The following is an 18,979-nucleotide window of genomic DNA, read 5'->3' on the forward strand; positions in this document are numbered from 1 at the left end:
AAATAGGGCATGTAATTTTAAACAACTTTCCAATTTACTTTTATCAACAATTTTGCTTTGTTCTCTTGGTATTCTAGTTGAAAGCAAACCTAGGAAGGTGTATATGATCATTTCTAAGCCCTTGAAGGCCGCCTCTATTTTATTTACTTTTCACAGCAGGGGAGAGCAAGCTCATGTAGGCCATATAGATGGCATTGTGATCATGCTCGTGGCTAGTGGCAGACACTGCACTAATTGGCTAAAATGCAAGTCAATAGATAATAACTAAAAGTCATGTGATTAGGGGCGGTCAGAAGATGCTTAGATACAAGTTAGTCACAGAAGTAAAAAGTGTATTAATATAACACTGTTGGTTTTGCAAAACTGGGGAATGGGTAATAAAGGGATTAGCTATCTTTTTATACAATAAAAATTCTGCTGTTGACTGTCCCTTTAAACTTATATACGCATAGTTTTTTTATCACTCTCTATATATAAATATCTTCATATATATAATTGTAGTAAAATGCAAATTTGGACACACACGTATTTGCTAATCTTTCTGCTTACTAATGCAATTTAATAATCCTGTTGTAAAAAATTGTATCTATAGGCTTAAAAATTAATATGGGAAATGCTCTTATACAGATACCCAATTACGCAATGTATATCTTATGCAATATCATATCTTCTTTCTAAGGAAAAAGTATACTAACTATTATACATTGTGAATTGGAGCTGTGTCTCCAATACATTGTAAATCTTACATATTTCTAATAAAGTTATTATTGTTTTTTTTTTAAATCACCAACAACAACAAAAAAAACCTCAGTCTTACAGAGAAGCCTTACTGGTTGGTCAAGTTGTGGAGTTTGCAAGGATGATAAACTAATCAGACACGTTACTGGGGGATGTTAAAGCTCTTCTTAAACAGGTGTGTTTGTGCAAGCTGATAAGCACATTGATAGTTACATCAACAGGCAGTAGTGGGTCATCATTTTCCCACAGGCGAAGGGAAAGGTAAATCCTGCTCTGATCACAGCATATTTCAATTCATATCCTTACTTCTGTGCACACAAACTAATTAGACCATTTATATATATAGAAAACACAAAACAAATACATTAAAATAAAAACGAACACAACAAATATAGTTTTTACCTTGGCATGCTCCGCTGCGTATGTTGGGAATAAAGCCACGGCGGCAAGGTTGGGGTTGAGCAGGGCACATTTCACAAGGATGTCCCCAGGCCCGTCCAATGGTAGCACAGCAAAGAGTCTTTGTGCAAACTATCCCAGTCACCTGACCTTGGCACATCTGATTGTTGACTTGAGTAAAACAGGGCCCTGTTCTGTAGTCTGAAAAATAAAAATATAAATAAATTATGCTTATTAAATGGTATAGAACAATACATTAACATCTGATAATAGATTATGTATATGTTATATGTAAAGTTATTCAAATTTTGTCTGATCCCAGCCATTTTTAAAATGTGCTGTAAAATGGAGCATGTCATCACATTTAACATAACAATATTATCGGGAGAGCTGCACTTTTGACTGTAACCAATAATATGTTGTTTCCTCAACCTAGGCCTTTTCTTTTTTTTTTAAATGCTCTCAATTGTCCAATATTTTGCTGGATGTTCCCACTTTATGAGCTCAGTCCCTCTGCCCCCTTCACTTATTTATTTTTCTGTCTCTCAAACCTAACCTCTGCCTAGATATGCCCATGGACCATGTAGCCACAAAACACACCAACCCAAGACTGCACTGACCTTATCCTCAGACTGGTAAATTTCTTCCCCACCCTTATGGGTTATTGGGAAGTGTCTGCAATGGTTATATATTTATATGTAGATTCATTGCAGTCATTCACAAAAGCATAAGGATTCGACAAGGTGTAAATGTGAATTTTATTTAACACAAGTTGTTAAAATATTCATTTGAAGGAAAAAAGGTTGTTAAAGCTCTTTCGGCCAGATTACGAGTTTTGCGTTAGAGGCTATGCGGTGCTAATGAGCAGTTTTTTCTCACCGCTCACTTACCTGCAGTGCTGGTATTACGGGTTTTTACAAACCCGGCGTTAAAAGACAAGAAGTGAGCGTTGAGCAAAATTTTGCTCCTTACCGCACTCCAATACCAGCGCTGCTTAAGTCAGCGGTGAGCTGGTCGTACATGCTCGTGCACGATTTTCCCATAGGGATCAATGGGGAGAGGCGGTGAGAAAAAGTCTAGCACCTGCAAAAAAGCAGCGTAAAGCTCCTTTACGCAGCCCCATTGATTCCTAAGGGGAAATAAAATTTATGTCTACACCTAACACCCTAACATGAAACCCGAGTCTAAACACCCCTAATCTTACACTTATTAACCCCTAATCTTCCGCCCCTGACATCGCCGCCACCTGCATTATATTTATTAACCCCTAATCTGCCGTCCCCAATGTCGCCACAACCTACCTACACTTATTAACCCCTAATCTGCCACCCCCAATGTTGCCGCCACTGTAATAAACATATTAACCCCTAAACCGCCGCACTCCCGCCTCGCAAACATTAGTTAAATATTATTAACCCCTAATCTGCCGTCCCTAACATCGACGCCACCTACCTACATTTTTTAACCCCTAATCTGCCGCCCCCAACGTCGCCGCCACTATATTAAATGTATTAACCCCTAAACCTAAGTCTAACCCTAACCCTAACACCCCCTAACTTAAATATATTTTAAATAAGTCTAAATAAGATTCCTATTATTAACTACATTATTCCTATTTAAAACTAAATACTTACCTATAAAATAAGGTAAGAGGTTAATATGTTTATTATAGTTGCGGCGATGTCCGGAGCGGCAGATTAGAGGTTAATAAGTGTAGGAAGGTGGCGGCGACATTGGGGGCGGCAGATTAGGGGTTAAAGGATTACGTTCTGTTATAATTTTTAAGCTAAACAACTAACATATTAAAGTTAATAAACATTAATTAAAACCTACTGACCAATATTTTCTCCAAAACGAAGTTTCATAACGTTCTAAAAGTTATATCTTTTATTCGCCGATGATGTCACGTTATCCTGCCCACTATTTTCAGCACTGTGTGTTCAAAATACTTAAACCAATAACTTTGTGTTTAAAGCGCCATTTTGAAACCTAGGTATTGTAAATGGATTGGTACAGAGCAAAGGATACCCACGGAGTGGGTTTGAAAACAATTACATTTGCAGACAAGATATGTTAATGAAATGCTATTGATAAAAAGCGTATTTTTGGGGTAGTTAGTTAGTAACAGGCATAGAAAATATTTACTTACAGTGGCCCTTTAATAAATATAATGTAGGTGTCGGCGATGTTGGGGGCAGCAGATTAGGGGTTCATAAATATAATGTAGGTGGCGGCCGTGTCGGGAGCGGCAGATTAGTTTCGTGGTTAAAAATTTAATTTTAGTGTTTGCGGGAGGGCCTTGGTTTAGGGGTTAATAGGTAGTTTATGGGTGTTAGTGTACTTTTTAGCACTTTAGTTATGAGTTTTATGTTACGGCGTTGTACCATAAAACTCTTAACTACTGACTTTTAAATGCGTTAGGACTCTTGACAGGGTAGGCTGTACCGCTCACTTTATGGAAGTCCCATAGAAAAAAGACTTTATGAAGTTTACGTAAGTCGTTTTGCGGTAAGGCCAAAAAAGTGTGCGGTGACCCTAAACCTTCAAGACTCGTAATAGCAGCGGGCGTAAATACGCAGCGTTAGGACCTCTTAACGCTGCTTTTTTACCTTAACGCACAACTCGTAATCTAGCCGTTTATTTGTTATTCTACAGCTAACAGGAAATGTGTGTGTCTGTTTACCTTTGGGCCTTAAAGGGACATTAAAACTGTAAAAATGTAAAAGATCAGCATTTATTATTGCAAAGGGGTTAAACACTCATTTCCAGGGCAGCTTTACTCTACTGGTACCTAGGTGAACACATATGGTGAGCCAATGACAGGGGCATATGTTTCTAGCCACCAATCTGCAGCTAGCTACCAGTAGTACATTACTGCTCCTAAACCTACCTAAGTATGCCTTTTAACAATGGATAAAAAAAAACAATGTGAATTTGCTACATTGAAAGGTCTCTTAAAAGCATAAACTCTATCGGAATCATGAAAGTTTAATTGTGAATTTCAAGTCTCTTTAAGGACTAATTCCCAAATGGCTGATAGGCAGAACTCCCACTGTTTTACTTGTGGACAGTACCATACCTCAAAAGCATTGAGGTTACAAATTAATGTATCTGTATATTTAAAAATGCAACTATAATTATAGTTTGTAAAGAAAATGTAACATTTTTAATATGTGTATAAAAAAGATTAAGTTTAATTAAAGGGACAGTCTACACATTAGTCATCTTAAAGTCTTACCTTAGATTAAGCTGCAAATAGCCTCCCGCACCCTTTCTACATCATGCAGCAATAACAGTAAAAAAATAACTTTTTTACTGTGACTGCTGCATGATATAGAAAGGGGCACAGGAGGCTATTTGCAACTTAATCTAAAGTAAGACTTTAAGATGAATTAGGTGTAGACTGTCCAATTAATATAATTAAAGGGACTGTCAACACCAGAATTTTTGTTGTTTTAAAAGATAGATAATCCCTTAATTACCCATTCCCCAGTTTTGCATAACCAACACAGTTATAATAATACAGGTTTTACCTCTGTGATTACCTTGTACCTAAGCATCTGCAGACTGCCCCCTTATTTCAGTTATTTTGACAGACTTGCATTTTAGCCAATCAGTGCTCACTCATCTGTAAATTTACGTGCGCAAGCTCAATGTTATCTATATGAAACACATTAACTAACACCCTATAGTGGTCAAAATGCATTCAGCTTAGAGGTGGCCTTCAAGGTCTAAGAAATTAACATATGAACCTTCTAGGTTTAGCTTTCAACTAAGAATACCAAGTGAACAAAGCAAAATTGGTGATAAAATTAAATTGGAAAGTTGTTTAAAATGACATACTCTATTTGAATCATGAACGTTTTTTTTTACTTGACTGTCCCTTTAAAGAGACACTAAAGTCCAAAATAAAAGTTTCATGATTCAGATAAAGCACATAATTTAAAACAACTTTCCAAAATACTTACAGTAGCAAAACTTGCACATTCTTTTTGTAATCACACTTTCTGATGCTACAGCTCCTACTGAGCATGTGCAGAAGTGTACTTTATATACATATACTCATTTTGTGATTGGCTGATGGTTGTCATATGGTACAAGAGGGACAAAATTTGAATTAACTTTGAAATCTGCCAGGAAACAGGCTAATGCTCATTTCAAATTCAAAGTAAGTGCTAATGCATTGTCTTTTTATTGTGTATTTCTCAGTTATTCAATTACATTACAGTTTAAAGGATGGATGTAGATGGTGAACATACGAAATGCAGACAACAAAATTTTCCTTTTTAAAAATAATTTAGAATTTTCTGTTTTATCAGCACTCCTTGTAGTTAATATGTTTTAGGTTAAGACGTCTAATTCAAATGATTCACAAAACAACAGAGATGTTTTATATGATAATATCAGTTATAAAATTAATATCAGATTCTGAATTTTCTTCCAGATGAATGTTATTACATAATACCTCCAATTTTTTTTCTTTTGTTTATCAAAACTAAAGCTTTATTTTTTAGTTTCTTGAGTTCAAACAGCCATACTGAGGTCAGGGATTATTTTGTATTTATTGGCTGCTATTCTGGTTTTCTTTCTTTGCTTACATCTGGATCAACATAATAATTAGGACAGTGAAGAAGTCATACCAGTGATTTCCAGGATAGGATTCTATTTCTGGTTACTGAGTATAATCATTTTAAAAAGATACTAAAGGCTACAAAGTAGATCATTGGCAAGAACCATTCCAGTATTCTGATTATTAACAAAACTACATTTCCAATCCAATAATATTACTGGAAACAAAAACGTCCAAGGTTAATACACATAGCTACTAGTACAGCATTCATGTCTGCACCATTGTTATTTTTTCTTACCAAATTATTGTAACTGGGTAGCATAGAACTAAAAACAATATTTTTTTATATATTATGATCATTATTAGTATTATTGTTGTTGTTATTATTAGTTGGGTCAAAAGATTATTTTCTTTGCTCATCTGGCTAATCAAGAGAAGGGGGAATTCTAGTGAAGTGGTGACTGTGCATGAAACGTTCCTAACCTCTCAGTAATTTGGAATAGAGTAAGGTTTGTAGAAGAGGTGACGGTGGGGTGCAAGAATCCTCTGATATTGAATCTTCAGTATGAATGAGGAAATGAGAATGACATTGGGTGGGATAATAGTGGTATATGATTATTCTTAGTGGATGAAGTACATGCAGTCTTTTATAGGGAGTGAGAAGAAGAAAGGGAACTTTATGCAGAATGTTTAGGGTATTATGCACAGTCAATTTGGTTTACAAAAGTAGCTATTTTATAGGGACCAGTAAGATGAATGATCTAAATGTTAGTTAGAAATACTGAAAAGAAAAAAGCCTCCATTCTACCCAATAAGAATCGAGTTGGCTAATATTTGAACCTAGCAACCCATAATAAGCAGTACAAAAATGTAAATGAAGAGTCACATGCTCAGATGACTATCATCCGATCACCTGGGCAACAGTAATGACCCAACGCAACCTCAGGCATATGGAACAACATCAGGAGAGTGGGGTATGTCCTATACTGCCCCTCACAATACAAAGACAAACATGAAACCTTTCATTGGAAAGCAGCATTCCTAATATTTTATAAAAGTGATCATTGAGCTGCTAGTTGATTATCTGATGCTTCTTCAGAGGTCTTTACTACCCACTTTAGAAATGCATTGTAAGACAACACAAGAGTAAGGTCCCCACAATTGAAATAAGGGGTTTAATGTCCATCTAGCATATATTATGCAATAGTAACATTAATAATGTTAACCTTTCAGTAACTACAAGCCTCATTTTATTTTGTTGTTCATGTTCGGGCTCATTGTTTTTTTATTAGTTCACAGAAAAATGTATCAAATGGGAGAACTGGGTGATATTTTGTATAAAAATCTGTATAGAAATGATGTTGGTACAATTATTTTATTTATTTTTATAATATTTTTTTATATTCTGAGTGAGCTTAAAGTGATTGTAAAGTTTAAAGGGACACTGAACCCAATTTTTTTTTCTTTCGTGATTCAGATAGAGCATGAAATTTTAAGCAACTTTCTAATTTACTCCTATTATCAAATTTTCTTCATTCTCTTGCTATATTTATTTGAAATGCAAGAATGTAAGTTTAGATGCCAGCCCATTTTTGGTGAACAACCTGGGTTGTCCTTGCTGATTGGTGGATACATTCATCCACTATTAAAAAAGTGTTTTCAGAGTCTGAACCAAAAAAAAGCTTAGATGCCTTCTTTTTCAAATAATGATAGCAAGAGAACGAAGAAAAATGATAATAGGAGTAAATTAGAAAGTTGCTTAAAATTGCATGCTCTATTTGAATTACAAAAAAATAAATAAATAATAATTTGGGTTCAATGTCCCTTTAATGAATAAGTGCCCAGTAACTAAAAATAATTTTAAAAACAGGGGTATTTTTATTCATTAAACTTTACAATGACGCTTATTTTTTTAAATACTTACCTTTGCATTATGGTAAACATAACGCTGATCCTCCACCCACAACTCTTGCTTTCATTCATTCATTTTAGGGCACGCCAAGCCTATTCCAGGACTCTCCACTTTCTGTAGTGGAATAGCACTGTCATATTTTCTAAATGCAAAGTATTGGAGTATTCCTGACTCATAAAGCCATGTAAAGAGCCCATGAAATTAGTTTTCTTAAAGGGACAGTCTAGTCAGAATTAAACTTTCATGATTCAGATAGGGCATGTAATTTTAAACAACTTTCCAATTTTTTATTATTACATTTGCTTTGTTCTCTTGGTATTCTTAGTTGAAAACTAAACCTAGATAGGCTCATATGTTAATTTCTAAGCCCTTGAAGGCCGCCTCTTATCTGAATGCATTTATTAGTTGTTCACAGCTAGAGGGTGTTAGTTCATGTGTGCCATATAGATAACATTGTGATCACGCCGTGGAGTTACTTATGAGAGGACACTGATTGGCTAAAATGCAAGTCTGTCAAAAGAACTAAAATAAGGGGACAGTCTGCAGAGGCTTAGATACAAGGTAATCACAGAGGTAAAAAGTATATTAATATTACTGTGTTGGGTTTGCAAAACTGGGTAATGGGTAATAAAGGGATTCTATCTTTTTAAACAATAAAAATGCTGGAGTATACTGTCCCTTTAAGGATTACTAATGGAATGGAATAGCCTTAAATGTTAACAGCCCAGCTGAAAACAGTGAAAAAATATTTTGCACAGCTTGTCTAATGCATTTGATTGGGTCATATAACATCACTCTTGGGTACTTTTTAGTAATTATTGCCTATAAATAGGAAAGTCTCTAACATTACTGGTTATACAGTACATGTATTTGTGTAAATCTTGTGGTATAAAGCGTTCATATGTGTGTGGAGTTAATTGTTTCTTCAGATACTGTACACATGTTAAAACACTTCACTGACCAAGAACAAAGTAACCATTATTCCAATGGAATTGCTCTACTTTTTATATAACATTTTGCTATACACTGCTGGCAAAAGAAGAAGAAAAGCAAATGTCAACAATTATTTGTGGTGCTAGAAAAAAAAAAAATGAATAGAACGGTAGCTAAATGCATAACTTAAAAATCATTGTTCCCAAGTGTCATTGCTGAATGAGCCCGCATAAAAATTACATGCAGGCACTAATCAAAACAGGATTCTGTTATATAGAATGAATGGGTACATTAGCTGTTGATGCTATTCTAATTTCCCTGGGAATGTACGGCTGCTGTAGTATGTTGTACTCCAAGCGTGTCTGAATCAGAACTGACAATATTCCATTATACTGTACAGGGAACTGATGTCACACCAGTCTCAGCATGACTAAGGGGGGGGGCTTAATTAATAAAAAGTTACCAAATCTGCATAAATATATACACACACATTTATACACAACACACACACTTTATATAGAGTAGATAGATGATGGCTAGATAGATAGATATTACACAGATATATAATATAGAATAACATTTACACATTATTTTGTATGCTAAGTTGGAGGCGTTTAAAGTTAAATTAAAACTAAACCTGCAGTATTTCTTTTGTACTTCATACTAATCATTACTCACTTGATGACAGCTTCTTCTGCTTTATTGGTACATGAAACACACAAAAAAAGTTAACTAAAGTTGGATATTCAGGAGGTGTGGTCCTGAATACAGGATTTCAGTTTCCAATTCAGTATAGACCCAAAAATGTGCAACATTCATGATACATGCCTTTGTTTTTACAATGATTTCATCACATGATATTACTGTAAAATAAAACATGTTTGCTGGATTGAGACAAAGAACAACGACTCCAAGGTATCTTAAAGGGACAGTAAAGTCAAAATTAAGCTTTCATGATTTGGACAAAGCATGCAATTTTAATCAACTTTCCAAATTACTTATTTTCTCTCAATTTACTTTGGTGCTGGAGCTAGCTGGCTCATCTGATGCATTCAGCTAGCTCCCAGTAATGCCTTGTTGCTCCTTCCAGAAAGGATACAGAGAATTAAGCATATTTGATAATAAAAGTAAACTGGAAAGTTATTTAAAATTACATGCTCTATCAGAATCGTGAAAGAACATTTTTGGGTTTCATTTCCCTTCATTTTCTTCTTTGCATATTTAACCCCTTCATGACCAAAACACTTTTCCATGTGTTGACCGTCTGGGACCAGGGCTATTTTCATCATATCTTATAATTTACTATAATTTTTTTTTATAAAATATGATGAAAAAATGGAAAAAAATCACACTTTTTCTAACAAAATCTGTTACACATCTACACCCACCAAAAAAATCTCCTATGCTAAATAGTTTCAAAATTTTGCCTTGAGTTTAAAAATACCAAATGTTTACATGTTCTTGGCTTTTTTTGTAAGTTATAGGGCAATAAATACAAGTAGCATTTTGCTATTTCCAAACCATTTTTTTTTTCTTCAAAATTAGCAATAGTTACGTTGGAACACTGATATCTGTCAAGAATCCCTGAATATCCCTTGACATGTATATAGTTTTTTTAGTAGACAACCCAAAGTATTGATCTAAGACCATTTTGGTATATTTCATGCCACCATTTCATCAAATAAAAAAAAAAGTTAACTTTTTCACAAACTTTAGGTTTCTCACTGAAATAATTTACAAACAGCTTGTGCAATTATGGCACAAATGGTTGTAAATGCTTCTCTGGGATCCCCTTTGTTCAGAAATAGCAGACATATATGGCTTTGGCGTTGCTTTTTTGTAATTAGAAGGCCGCTAAATGCCGCTGCGCACCACACATGTATTATGCCCAGCAGTGAAGGGGTTAATTAGGGAGCTTGTAGGGAGTGTGTAGGGATAATTTTAGCTTTAGTGTAGTAGACAACCCCAAATATTGATCTAGGACAATTCTGGTATATTTTATGCCACCATTTCACCGCCAAATGCGATCAATTAAAAAAAATTGTTCACTTTTTCACAAACTTTAGGTTTCTCACTGAAATTATTTACTAACAGCTTGTGCAATTACCATCTGCAAAACAATGCATTTTATACCAAGTTTACGACAGTAGCTAACTTTGTTGTCTGATTTGTTAATCTATAACAAAATAAAAAAAAATGTATTAACAATCTCTTTAACCTAGTTTAATGAAAACTTGCTTTTCTCCAAACAAGGCCATCAGTAGTGTGTGCTTCGGCAGATTTCACTGAAAACAAACACTATTGTTAGCAGGAAGTAGAGACTATGCAACTATGAATCTCAGCTTGTGTCATTTCATGGTGATTTATGTATTTTCTTTGCACCTCTCATGTACATCCAAACATGCCCATTTATGGCACCACTCAAGAGGATGATGTATGGATAGCCTAGCAGCAAATACTTTAATTTTATTGCTGCCAAATGCAATGCACTTAAAAGCCTGTCATACTGCACCTAATAACTGTAGTTCTATGCTGCACAAAGTACAGTTAAGATATGGAAAAAAATTCACAAAGTAATACTTTATACAGTGATGTATGTATTAACAGTCAGGAGTGCCTATTTTCAGAGAAGCACAATGTTTGCCTAAAACAATATATTTGAGTGACATATAATCCAAATCTAGTAACAGAACATTTATCTAATGTGAAACCTATACAGCAAAGACTATTGTGTGTAATTTGATTAATCTATACAATTAAAGGGACTTTCCAGACAAAATGGGAATCTGCATGAATGCATTTCAGTTTTGAAAATAATCATTTATGCAATATACATGTATTAGCAAAACTGCTTCTAATAAAAGCTACAGGGAGTGCAGAATTATTAGGCAAGTTGTATTTTTGAGGATTCATTTTATTATTGAACAACAACCATGTTCTCAATGAACCCAAAAAACTCATTAATATCAAAGCTGAATAGTTTTGGAAGTAGTTTTTAGTTTGTTTTTAGTTATAGCTATTTTAGGAGGATATCTGTGTGTGCAGGTGACTATTACTGTGCATAATTATTAGGCAACTTAACAAAAAACAAATATATACCTATTTCAATTATTTATTTTTACCAGTGAAACCAATATAACATCTCAACATTCACAAATATACATTTCTGACATTCAAAAACAAAACAAAAACAAATCAGTGACCAATATAGCCACCTTTCTTTGCAAGGACACTCAAAAGCCTGCCATCCATGGATTCTGTCAGTGTTTTGATCTGTTCATCATCAACATTGCGTGCAGCAGCAACCACAGCCTCCCAGACACTGTTCAGAGAGGTGTACTGTTTTCCCTCCTTGTAAATCTCACATTTGATGATGGACCACAGGTTCTCAATGGGGTTCAGATCAGGTGAACAAGGAGGCCATGTCATTAGATTTTCTTCTTTTATACCCTTTCTTGCCAGCCACGCTGTGGAGTACTTGGACGCGTGTGATGGAGCATGTTTTTCTTGAAGGATGCAGACTTCTTCCTGTACCACTGCTTGAAGAAGGTGTCTTCCAGAAACTGGCAGTAGGACTGGGAGTTGAGCTTGACTCCATCCTCAACCCGAAAAGGCCCCACAAGCTCATCTTTGATGATACCAGCCCAAACCAGTACTCCACCTCCACCTTGCTGGCGTCTGAGTCAGACTGGAGCTCTCTGCCCTTTACCAATCCAGCCACGGGCCCATCCATCTGGCCCATCAAGACTCACTCTCATTTCATCAGTCCATAAAACCTTAGAAAAATCAGTCTTGAGATATTTCTTGGCCCAGTCTTGACGTTTCAGCTTGTGTGTCTTGTTCAGTGGTGGTCGTCTTTCAGCCTTTCTTACCTTGGCCATGTCTCTGAGTATTGCACACCTTGTGCTTTTGGGCACTCCAGTGATGTTGCAGCTCTGAAATATGGCCAAACTGGTGGCAAGTGGCATCTTGGCAGCTGCACGCTTGACTTTTCTCAGTTCATGGGCAGTTATTTTGCGCCTTGGTTTTTCCACACGCTTCTTGCGACCCTGTTGACTATTTTGAATGAAACGCTTGATTTTTCGATGATCACGCTTCAGAAGCTTTACAATTTTAAGAGTGCTGCATCCCTCTGCAAGATATCTCACTATTTTTGACTTTTCTGAGCCTGTCAAGTCCTTCTTTTAACCCATTTTGCTAAAGGAAAGGAAGTTGCCTAATAATTATGCACACCTGATATAGGGTGTTGATGTCATTAGACCACACCCCTTCTCATTACAGAGATGCACATCACCTAATATGCTTAATTGGTAGTAGGCTTTCGAGCCTATACAGCTTGGAGTAAGACAACATGCATAAAGAGGATGATGTGGTCAAAATACTCATTTGCTTAATAAATCTGCACTCCCTGTATATCTGTTTCAAAAGTGTATTTAAGTATGCAGCGTGCGCCAGTATTTTAAACATAGCACTTGCCTAGAGAGCCTAATCTGCTTGTACCATCTGGTAATGACTCAATTTGTTAATTACGGACATGATAAAAGCTCCACTGGTGCTCTGAGCAGCTGCAGTATTTAAAATTTTGGTGCACTGAGAATATCTAGCTATGCTTCACATGCACGTGTACAGAAAAATGTTAACACTAAAACGGTGATAACTTTTACTAGAAGCATTTTTGGTAATACATGTATATTGTAAATATGTTTCTATTAAAAAAGGTAATTCATTTATGTGCATTTAAATGTTGACTGTAAGGTCCCTTTAACTAAATCATTTCCATTACACACATATTCTATGAAATGTAAAAATGTAATTCAAACATAATAGACTGTAGTTTTAAGGCAAACAAAAATCATTAAATTGTGACTTAATAGTCCAAGTTGGCAACAATATACATTCACCTCTTACCCCCCCATTTCACAACCTAAAATTCCTAGTAGGATTAAATCATGTCTTACCCAATATTAAAAGGGGCAGTAAAGTCAAAATTAAGCTTACATGATTCAGATAGAGGTCAAAATTTTAAACAACTTTCCAATTTATTTGTCTTTTCAGATTTGTTTTGTTTTCTTGGTATCCTTTGAATTTTGGAATTCTGGATTTGGGGATTTGTACCTTTACCAATCCTCATATACAGATAATTTCATGATCTTTGACCCCAAATTAGCATCTCTGTTACACTTCTCTTCCTGTTGGAGGGTATCATCTGTATATAAAGCCTTGATTGAGCACTATTCTAAAATCACCCCAGTTATATGAAGACTTTGACTAAAGAGCTAGGGCTAGAAATATCAAAAACTGGAAAGCGATTTTGTCAAAACACTGTTAAATCGTCTTACTCAGCGGGGACTGTAGACATGAACATTAAATTTCTCATGAGATGGTATCTTACCCCACAAAACTAACTGAAATATTTCAAAAACCTAACCCTAACTGTTGTAGATGTTGGGTACAATGACACACATCTTGTGCTCATGCCCTGTTATTCATCATTTTTGAGAAGGGCTGACCTGCAAAGTGGAAAAGGTACTTATGTTAGATGGTTGGATTAACCAGTAAATTACAATTGGGTGATTCCAAATCATGATAAACAGTGCTAAGTTACATATCCGCCCGGTTCATTGGAAACAAATAACATCACCTTGAATCACAGAATGGTAACGAGTAGCTGACACATGTTCAATTGAGATATAAATACCTCACACATAACCACATAAATGATCTTCACTCTATAGAGTTCCTCTGGAATGGATATATGGTGACTGTTTATTTTTTCTTTAGATAGTCTTTTATTGAGGTTTTACATATGAACATATAGTAATATACAGACAAAAGATATTCAGGTCAAAAGTTACATTGTTTAGACAGAATAGGATTGTGTACATTAAAGAATTAATAATAATAAAAAAAGAAACAATTTGATATCTGTCTTGGAACCTTGTTGTTGTTGCAGAATATTAGCATATAATTGTAGTTATTAAACTGGCCTCAAGAGGTCATCAGATATAGGAAATTCATGTGTACATGATAACTACTAATGAGACCCTAGTTGGGCCTAAAACTTAAGGCAAGGCAAGGATACAACATGATAAAAAAAACAGAAAATATAACTTTGAATTATGTTGTGGTTCAGCGGGTAATCACCGCTCCATTATATAAAAAGAGGGGGGTTGTGGGGTGTAGGGGGCGGAGATTCTCTTAAGAAAAAAAACAGTAAATAAAGTTTAGTGTATACATTAAGGTATATAGTATAAAAGAATATCAATGTTTAAGTTGGATGTAGCCCTCCAGGAGCCCATGTTAGCATATGGGGGGGGGGGGGGGGAGATATTAATGTAGTTTAGAATGGTATATTTACTGCAGCCTCAAATCAAAAGCTACTAAGAGTAATAATAGGACTATCAGGTTGCAGTAAAGGGAGAAATGGCTGCACTATTTGTATCCTAATAAGGTTTAGTTGGAATATGTGTTGAAGCTCAGTGGGCATATTAAGAGGTAGACTAGTTATGTTTCACCTGATATATATTACTAATGTACTTGAGCTATGAAGGAGTTTGCCCATAAAAGCATATACCTTCCAACCTAAATGTGATGCCTCTCATGGGTCTCCCAGTATCATGTAAAATATGTATTATCAGGGAATACGCCACTAAGAAGAAATACCTGGTATATCTATATGAGTTGAGTTAACTATTTTATCTCCTTAAAGGGACACTAAACCCAAATTTTTTCTTTCATGATTCAGCTAGAGCATGCAATTTTAAGCAACTTTCTAATCTACTAATACTGTATTAGGTAGAATATAGAACAATTAATCCTAAAGCCCGTGTACACGGGACAGTTTTTTAAGTACCGCGGTTCCAACCCTTGCTCCCTCTCTCTCTCTCCCCTTCTCTTTTGCGCTCTCTCTCCCCCTCTCTTTTGAGCTCTCTCTCTCCCCTCTATTTTGCGATCTCTCTCTCCCCTCTTTTGCTCTCTCTCTCCCCCTCTTTTGCTCTCTCTCTCCCCCTCTTTTGCTCTCTCTCTTCCCCCTCTTTTGCCCTCCCTCCCCTCTTTTGCTCGCTTTCTCTCTCTCTTCCCCCCTCTTCTGCTCTCTCCCCCTCTTTTGCTCTCTCTCTCGCGCTCTTTTGCTCTCTCCCCCTCTTTTGCTCTCTCTCTCCCCTATTTTGCTCTCTCTATCCCCTCTTTTGCTCTCTCTCCCCCCTCTTTTACTCTCTCTCTCCCCCTCTTTTGCTCTCTCTCCCCCTCTCTTTTGCTCTCTCTCCCCCTCTCTTTTGCTCTCTCTCCACCTCTCTTTTGCACTCTCTCTCCCCCTTCTCTTTTATGCTCTCTCTACCCCTTCTCTTTTGCGCTCTCTCTCTCTTTCTCCCCCTCTCTTTTGAGCTCTCTCTCCCCCTCTCTTCTGAGCTCTCTCTCTCCCTCTCTTTTGCGCTCTCTTCCCCCTCTCTTTTGAGCTCTCTCCCCCCTCTCTTTTGAGCTCTCTCTCTCCCTCTCTTTGCGCTCTCTCTCTCCCCACTCTCTTTTGAGCTCTCTCTCTCCCTCTCTTTTGTGCTCTCTCTCTTCCCCTCTCTTTTGAGCTCTTTCTCCCCCTCTTTTGTGCTCGCTCTCTCCCTCTCTTTTGCACTCTCTCTCCCCCTTCTCTTTTGCGCTCTCTCTCTACCTCTTTTATGTGCTCTCTCCCCCTCTCTTTTGCGCTCTCTCTCTCCCTCTCTTTTGTGCTCTCTCTCTCCCTCTCTTTTGCGCTCTCTCTCTCCCCCTCTCTTTTGAGCTCTCTCTCCCCCTCTTTCATGCTCTCTCTCTCCCCCTCTTTTGTGCTCTCTCTCTCCCCCTCTTTTGTGCTCTTCCCCCTCTTTTGCTCTCTCTCTCCCCCCTCTCTTTTGAGCTCTTTCTCTCCCCCCCTCTCTTTTGTGCTCTCTCTCTCACTCTCTTTTGTGCTCTCTCTCTCCCCCTCTCTTTTGAGCTCTCTCTCCCCCTCTTTGGTGCTCTCTCCCCCTCTTTTGTGCTCTCTCTCTCCCCCTCTTTTGCACTCTCTCTCCCCCTCTTTTGCACTCTCTCTCCCCCTCTTTTGTGCTCTTCCCCCTCTTTTGCTCGCTTTCTATATTTCCCTCCTCTCTTTTGGTCTCTCCCACCTCATTTGGTCTCTCCCACCTCAATCCCGTTGGCCACATCCCCTCCCGCGCGCTCCTGCGAGGCCACGCCCCTTGCCATGCCCGCAGGCCACGCCCCATCACGGCACGCCCGGCCACGCCCCCACCAGGCAGCTTCCGCAGTGTGCACTCCTCTGCTGATCAAGGCCAGGTATGTTTGTCCTTGTGCAGTCTCTACTGCGCATGACCCCATCTGACAAACATACCTGGCCTTTTATTATATAGGATATTGTTACATCAGTTAGGTTGTGATGAAATAGAAAAGCAAATATGCTAATAAATCTTAGATTAAGGGTTATATGAGTACTAAGTATAACATCAGAAATATGTAATATCTTCATTAAGTTCAGTACCAGTTTGAATCATATGGTATTGTAGGCTTTGAACCACTTATATCTGAGTTTAAATGAGCAGGTACTGTAAACACAAGGGCATTAGTATTAAAACACATGCCTGAAAATTATACATGGTACATGTGAGTTTACATTAAATAAGGTCCCAGCTATAAGCTTTTAGGAGGTGTATGTCAGGACCCTGATAAAAAAAAAAGATATGTCTCTCCTCACCTCAGTTCCAAAACAGTAGGTGTTAGGGTAATATTAGGTAAAATATAGAACAATACCGTTATATCAAAGAAGCTATGGTGAAATGGGGAAGCATATGTGCTAATAAATCTTAACTTTAGGGATGTATGAGTAGCACTAAATAGAGCATCACAAATATATAATATCTTCATTAAGATCAGAACTAGTTTGAGTCATATGGTATTGTAGACTTTGAAATCCGTGTCTCTCAGTTTAAATGAGCAGGTACTGTAGAAACAAGGGAACGTTGCAGAGATAGTTAATACAGTCTCTGACATCCCCACCTGCAATTTAGAGATTTAGCCAATACCAATTCTCCTCATATACTTGATCAGAGAGGGATATGCCTATAAGAGGGAAAATGGTGCCTATGATCCTGTGACCCTTGCCTCTCATGAAGCCTTCTATTCTTACAGGGTTAGTAGTACGCTTTGTTGAAGCCACTGGCACTGGAGTTAAGTTGGTAGTTCCGTAGAGAGCAGAGACGGATATGTCGTTGTATGAAGTTATTCCAGCCGGTATGTCAGCCCCAAGCCCGCCCCGACCGGCCGCTTTGGAGCACTGTCCGGGGCAACAGTGGCGATGTCGGGGATATCAGAATAGCTCTCTGGGCTAGGAATGGTGACATTGTGAAAGTCCGTGTGGGTAGGCCACACAACCATTTTAGGTGGACCGTCATGTAAGCGAAGACGCGGAAGGGTCTCCTGTGAGCAAGTAACAGAAAGAGGTGAATTCTTGAGATCACACTCTGCGGTGACTGCTATATCTTCCTGGTCCAGGGATATGCAATGGAGGAGTGTGCTGAAATAGGCATCCATTTCATACTAGTATGCTTAAGACCACAAAGGTGTTTTTTTTAATGTTTTTAGTGTTTACTAGATTGTTTACTTGTACTTGATTCAAAGTAGACAGAAATGTTATATAATTTATTTCCAGTTCAGAAATGTATGCACTTGGTAGCTTGTGTTTATTTTTACAAGTTTTTTTGAAAATTCAAATTTATACTATGTTAACTATCTGTTTTCTGAGTATATCTTGGAATGTTTTGTTATTTGTTTGTTTGCTTGCTTTTTAATATAAAAATAAAATTAAAAAAACTCACGTTGCTTCTAATTAATATTAATTAAAAACGTTCCTTGAGGTTCCTTGAGTTATTAGCAATCTACTCACTGTTATAGCCTTAAATTATATTGGCTTCATAGTAGTGCATCTGAATTTTAGTGCAAAGTGACAGGGGCGAAACTACAGGGGGTACAAAGGTTGCAACTGCGACTGGGCCCCTGAGTGTGGGGGCCCAGCTTCAAAAATAAAATAAAAATAAATAATATTTTTTTTTAATAAAAAATGTTGATCTGCATGCACTAATATCATGTGAGTATGACATGATGCTTCACTAGTGTCTCTGACTGCAGGGGTTAGTGTTTCTGTTTTACCCATTGGTGTTTATGTGTGTATGTGTATGTGTGTATGTATGTATGTATGTGACTGTGTGTGTATTTATGCATGCATGTATGTGTGTGTGTGTATATATGTGTATGTGTGTATGTGACTGTATGTGTATTTATGCATGTATGTGTGTGTGTGTATGCTTGTCGAACCAGCAAATTACAGCATGGGGGGGCGGGGGGTAAACAGTGTCACCATACAGTACCACTATATACAGTACGGGGGGATGGACCATGTCACTGACTACTGT

At 37.1% G+C, this 18,979-nt stretch overlaps 1 protein-coding gene across 1 annotated transcript in view; it reads right to left on the reverse strand.

Moving 5' to 3' along the window:
* The window catches only part of FBN2 (fibrillin 2), a 649,022-nt gene that overhangs the window by 364,466 nt on the left and 265,577 nt on the right, over positions 1–18,979 (reverse strand). Inside the window, exon 6 of the mRNA XM_053701643.1 lies at positions 1,141–1,338. Within this exon, the coding sequence (XP_053557618.1) occupies positions 1,141–1,338 (198 nt within the window). The remainder of the gene's footprint in view (positions 1–1,140; positions 1,339–18,979) is intronic.

The sequence above is a fragment of the Bombina bombina genome, chromosome 2 (genome assembly GCF_027579735.1).
Source record: "Bombina bombina isolate aBomBom1 chromosome 2, aBomBom1.pri, whole genome shotgun sequence".
NCBI classification, from domain to species: Eukaryota; Metazoa; Chordata; class Amphibia; order Anura; family Bombinatoridae; genus Bombina; species Bombina bombina.